The sequence below is a fragment of the Gossypium hirsutum genome, chromosome A10, assembly GCF_007990345.1.
Source record: "Gossypium hirsutum isolate 1008001.06 chromosome A10, Gossypium_hirsutum_v2.1, whole genome shotgun sequence".
In the NCBI taxonomy this organism is placed as follows: domain Eukaryota; kingdom Viridiplantae; phylum Streptophyta; class Magnoliopsida; order Malvales; family Malvaceae; genus Gossypium; species Gossypium hirsutum.
The window spans coordinates 109858501-109863905 of NC_053433.1; the positions used below are offsets into that span (position 1 = coordinate 109858501).

Genomic DNA, 5405 nt, shown 5'->3' on the forward strand with positions numbered 1-5405 from the left:
CAATACATGAGGACGTAAGTTTGAATGCGCTGAAGCCCATTATCTTCCTATTTATGAGTCAAGAGGGGCTATATAATTCTAAGTATTGTGTAAAAAAAAAAAACTCCACAGACATAATCCATAGTCGTACTATACAAAATTTTAAGTCCGCAATTGAACAATCACCATGGCCTATAACTTCTGTGGTTCATCGATGTCGCTATACATAATTAATAAAATTTGAAAGTAACTAAAATTAAAATAATTAAATTCAAAATGAACTCAAATTTCAAATGAAAAAGGTTGATTGAAGAAAATTATGACAAATGTATATTCATCAATATGGGAATTTATGGCAATGACAACTCCAGTTTCGAATTAAAAGTGATTGAAAAATAAATATAAACAACCTGTAAAGTTTACAATTTTAATTTATTTCTTGAGTATTGACCAGCCTTGAAAAAACTAATTTCATATACTGTACTTAAAAAATATTTTTTTGACATAATTTTTGGAAATTTTTCATAATGTTTGTAATTTTTCTTTTTAAATTTTCATCGTGAAAAAAAATAAAATTTTAGAAAAATAGAAAAATATTTAAAGTGATTAAAAGGTATTATAGATATTTATATATTCATATTATTTCATGTTTCTTTTTTCTTTATTTTAATGATTTTTTTCTTTTCCTTTTTGAACTTTCTCTATGTTTTTTTAAATTCTGGAGAAGTTTTATAGTTTTTCTTTAACTTTTAATTTTCTTTGATATTTACCTGATTTCTTTTTGCTATTTTCTGATTTTTTTTGCATTTATTTTGAGAAAAAAAAACATAAAATTGGATGACGACTAGAATAACGTGTTTGACATTTGAAAACTTTAGGTACTAAATTGAAAAAAAAAATTCTTTAGATATCAAAGTGATAATTAGGTATAACTTTAACAAACAAATAGTACATTAACCCTTTAAAAAATTATAAAACCAACTGTTGAACAAGACTAATATATCAATCTATTCTTGGGGTGAATTTGGATGAACAGTTACTCGTGGTTAGTATAAAAACAACGGTGACGATAAGATTAAATACTGTAACGTGAGACAAAAAATAAACTAAACGTACCACACTGTACTGCACCCAATCACCCATCGAAACCCACCCTTATTTGAATCTAAGTTGTATAGTAATAGTTTTTACATATTTTTTTTGGGTAATTGTGATTTTTTATATAAATAAATAAAAAGTCTGGATGGACGTGAAATGAGTGTGACTCTCACCCTCCAAATTTCAATATTTGATACCAAACACCAAAAGAAAAAAAATCACAATATCTAATAATTTTATCAACCAAATCAACACATTGTAATAAACGTAAATAAAATGAGGGGAAACACCTCAGTCTTCTTATATTCCAACCATGTGAAAATAAAGTCTATTTTACCTAAATAATCCAAAAAAGTTAATTATTTATAAAAATAATTTAAGTTAAAAAATAATCATCTAAATTACTTAAAATAATCCACATAAAATATATTAAAAAATAATTTTTTGGGTTATATGGTCACTAAATAACTGATACCATTGTATTATTTTATAAATCGTATGATATTGATACTCATTTTATATTAATATTTTAAAAAAATTAAGATATGGACATCAAATGACCTATACCACTTTTGGGGAATAAAAAATATATCTTTTTTTGAGTTTTGGCCATTTACCGACACCAATTTTTTTATTTGATTAAAAAATTACAGCTGGCACCACTATAATTTTTGTTTTAATACACCAAATCAACCTTTTCTATATTAATATGCTGAACCATGTGAAAATAATATGCTAAATTTGGCTACAATAATATAAGGCAAAAGCATCTAACCAATTATTGTTTATCAAGGTAAACTATTAAAATGTTTTAGTTACTTACGTTATCGTATTGTAACATTTTAGTCACTGAGCATTAATTGCCATTAACGGTGTAATAGTAAGCTAACATAGCGCGTTAAATATCATTTTAAACGAAAATTTTACGTTAAATTATATAATTGGTCCTTTTTTTCGTTTTGAGCAATTTAATTTTTTTCTTTTAGGTTAAAAGAGATGAAGAATGGAGGAAAATAGAGGAAGAAGTAGAAGAGAATGGAAAATAACAGAAAGTTAAAAGAATATAAAAGAAAAAAATTAAATTACTTAAAACGAAAAAATATGGAAACTAATTGTATAATTTTAACCTAAAAACTTTATTTGAAATGATGATTGAACGTGCCACATCAGATTACTGTTACATAGGTAACGGCAATTAATGGCTCGGTGACTAAAATGTTACAACACGTTAACGTAAATGATTAAAATGTAATATTTTAAACATATGTCACTAAAATGTAACCTAAAGAAAACAAAAATAACTACTTTGATAATTTACCCAAATTTAATTTAACATTAGTACAATTGCTTTAAACAAATTCGATTCCTAATCATACATGAATCTAATTTGGTATTAAAATTTTATTTTTATTACTTACCTCCAAAATATGCTGATTTTTTATTTACTATTACGTGTTTAATTTTGACCATATAACTACTTGGCCATCATTGACTTAATGACGAGTATTATGTTATAGATATGGGAATTTCATCCTCAATTATTTAAATAAAAATCGCTCTAAATATAAGAAAAGAATATGATGTATTGTGTTCTCCCAAGAAATTAAAATTTTGGTTTTAAAGGCAAATGGAGCCTCATCCCAGCAAAGCTAACAGGTTGAAGCCAAGTTCAGTTGAAAGCTTTGTCATCCCAAGTAAAAGCATATATAAATATATATATATATATATATATATATATGACAAACTTCATTTTTTCTTAAACCTTACAACGCAGCCAAGCATTAGGCTCAATTCTCAGAGATATCAGAAGTTTAGGAAGAAATAATCTGTATATGTGCAAAACATGATAAGATGATGGCAAGCAAAAGACCCTCACTCAAACTCATAGAAAATTAAAGTGGAACTCTTGGCATTAATCTAAGACATGTCCGATGAATTCATCACCTACTATGCTAAATAATCACATGTCAACTGTTATTTAGAGAAACAAACCAGCAAATGTCCAGGACTGAACATATCACACATTGACCATATCACAAGCGCATCACCAATTCCTGCATTCCCACCATCAAACGTCAAAGTATGCCACAAGTAAATTATATCTCCTTTGCCTCTTTGTATTGTTTCTTCAAAAACTTTTTTCAGCTATTGGTAAAAATGAAACCTATTTAAAAGAGAAACTTAACAGTCAAAAATTACAAACTCTAAAGTCGATACTATTATACTTGAAGAGACCATAACAAAAGCAAAAACAGATCTTCTTAGTCATGGGACATGTTCTTTTCTCATTTAAACACAAATAATGTGCAGCGAGGGTTGAAGGTAAAACAGAGTAAGCAAATTCACCTTCAAACCATCCCCAAACACCCCCAAATCACCAATTTCCAAAACAAAAACTTATTAACAGGATAAAGTAAAGCATTTGCTCCCTTTCACAGTACTCGGTTATTCTCTCATACCTTCCAAGTTCCATCACATATCAATAAGAAATTTCAAGACAAGAAATTGGCTACTAAGACTCCAGCTAACAGTCAATCATTGAACATCATACCATACACCAAATTAAGAATACCTTCCTAGTTCCTACCAGTGCCATGCTGCAACATGATTGAAAACCAAACCCAAGGTTTTTTATGGCGTCAGGTATTGCATTTAGCAACAGTTTCTTTCACCAAATTTCCCTCCTCTAACTAAACCAGCTTGATAAGTGCAATTCCAATCTAGTACTTCAAAAACTTACGCAGAAACATCTTTATGTAGATTGGCTGCTCCTAAGAATCCTGTAAAGTTAGACTATAACATCTAGCAAGTTGACTTAGCTATCTTGTGTGGCATCCATACACACATTCAGTGATGTATCATATAAATTAGATCATTGAACAAAGAATATATTACCAGTAATTGGTCTGAGTGGATATCTGCATTAGCTATAGCAGATCCCTGCTTCTTCCTACTTGATGTAGAGCAAATTAAATGATCTTAAGATAAACATTCAAGAAAAAGAGCAATGAAAATCCCAGTCAAAACCATTCAAATCTCAAATTTCAATAATCTAAGTCTCGAGTATTTCTCAAAGTATCAAAAGTAATTATTTTTAAAGCCAGTTAAAACAACATAGGCATTCAAAAGACACGTCTTATAACCCTAACAAAAACCTGAAAGCCTAGGTCTAATTTCCAATTACTTAGAACACCACAAGACTCCTCTTTTTGGGGTCAATGCGTTCAATGGTGAATCGATCTTTATCTGAATCCCTGACCATTTTTCTCCCAAAACGACTGTACGGAAGAAAAGCAACGTAGCCTGCTATGGCTACTGAATAACCACCTCTCACTTTATCAATAAAAAAGCCCTTGACCTTCGAATTGTTTCGCCAATGCCTATTCAATTCTTGCCAAACTAGGGTTTGCCTGAACCTCCGTGGATTAAGAAGAGTCGGCTCGCCGGCGACCACGTCCAGTGATCTCGATCCCAACAAATCGTTAAACCTAACGGCAGCTCGCTCTTTGGCGATCGATTCACCGCTCACTAAATCGACGAAGAATCTCTCCAAAAACCGCTTTCTCACCAGTGATTCACCGCCGCCCACTCCTTTATCGAAGAATCCCACCTTATCCTCAAATCGATTGATTGCCGATCCGGTTAATGTGGTCTCGTCTTGGGTACAAATCCTAGGGCTCCCAATCCCTGCATCAACCAACAACGTTTGTTCCCTTAAGCGTAAAACTTCAGCTTTAATGGCTTGTCCACTACATAACAACATGCTGGAATTAGATTTTGGAAACAAGCGACTCATATACGTGCTCATCTTTGAGGTTTCTTTTCTTTTCTGTTCTTTTTTTTGAATTTCCAGGGATGGGCTTTATTTGCTAGGGCTAGTGCGTGGAACCTCTACTTGGGGTAACATTTAGTTTTAAGGGTTAATTCCATTATACCTCCCCAAAATTATGGTTTTGATTCTAATTTAGTCTTCAAACTTTAAAACATTTTAATTAAGTCTTTAAAGTATTAACCGAGGTTTTCAAAACCAAACCGGTGGTCAAACTTATTAGACCACTAATTTTCGATTCGACGATTCATCTAATTTGATTAAAAATTTCATTAAATATAAAAAATAGTGAAAATTGATTCAATCAATACATTTGGGTGAAAAATCCCCAAATCCCTTAGTTCGTTCTATTTAATTTTACATTATGGGAAATTTGGTTATGCCGAAATACTCTGGTCTTCAATCAGAGTAGACCCTTAGTTAGAGTGTTTTGTTCAAGGGTGCTAGGAAATGCTTACGAACAGCAAAGAGTTTTTCAACTTTGTCCTAGTCTCCTGGA

General features: G+C 30.7%; 1 protein-coding gene across 1 annotated transcript; it reads right to left on the reverse strand.

The window, feature by feature from the left end:
- Positions 1-4091: 4091 nt before the first annotated feature.
- On the reverse strand, positions 4092-5062 carry LOC121207689 (ribosomal protein S1, mitochondrial). The gene has a single exon (XM_041078040.1). The coding sequence runs from the start codon at positions 4883-4885 to the stop codon at positions 4262-4264; it is 624 nt and encodes a 207-aa protein (XP_040933974.1). The 5' UTR covers positions 4886-5062; the 3' UTR covers positions 4092-4261.
- Positions 5063-5405: the final 343 nt, after the last annotated feature.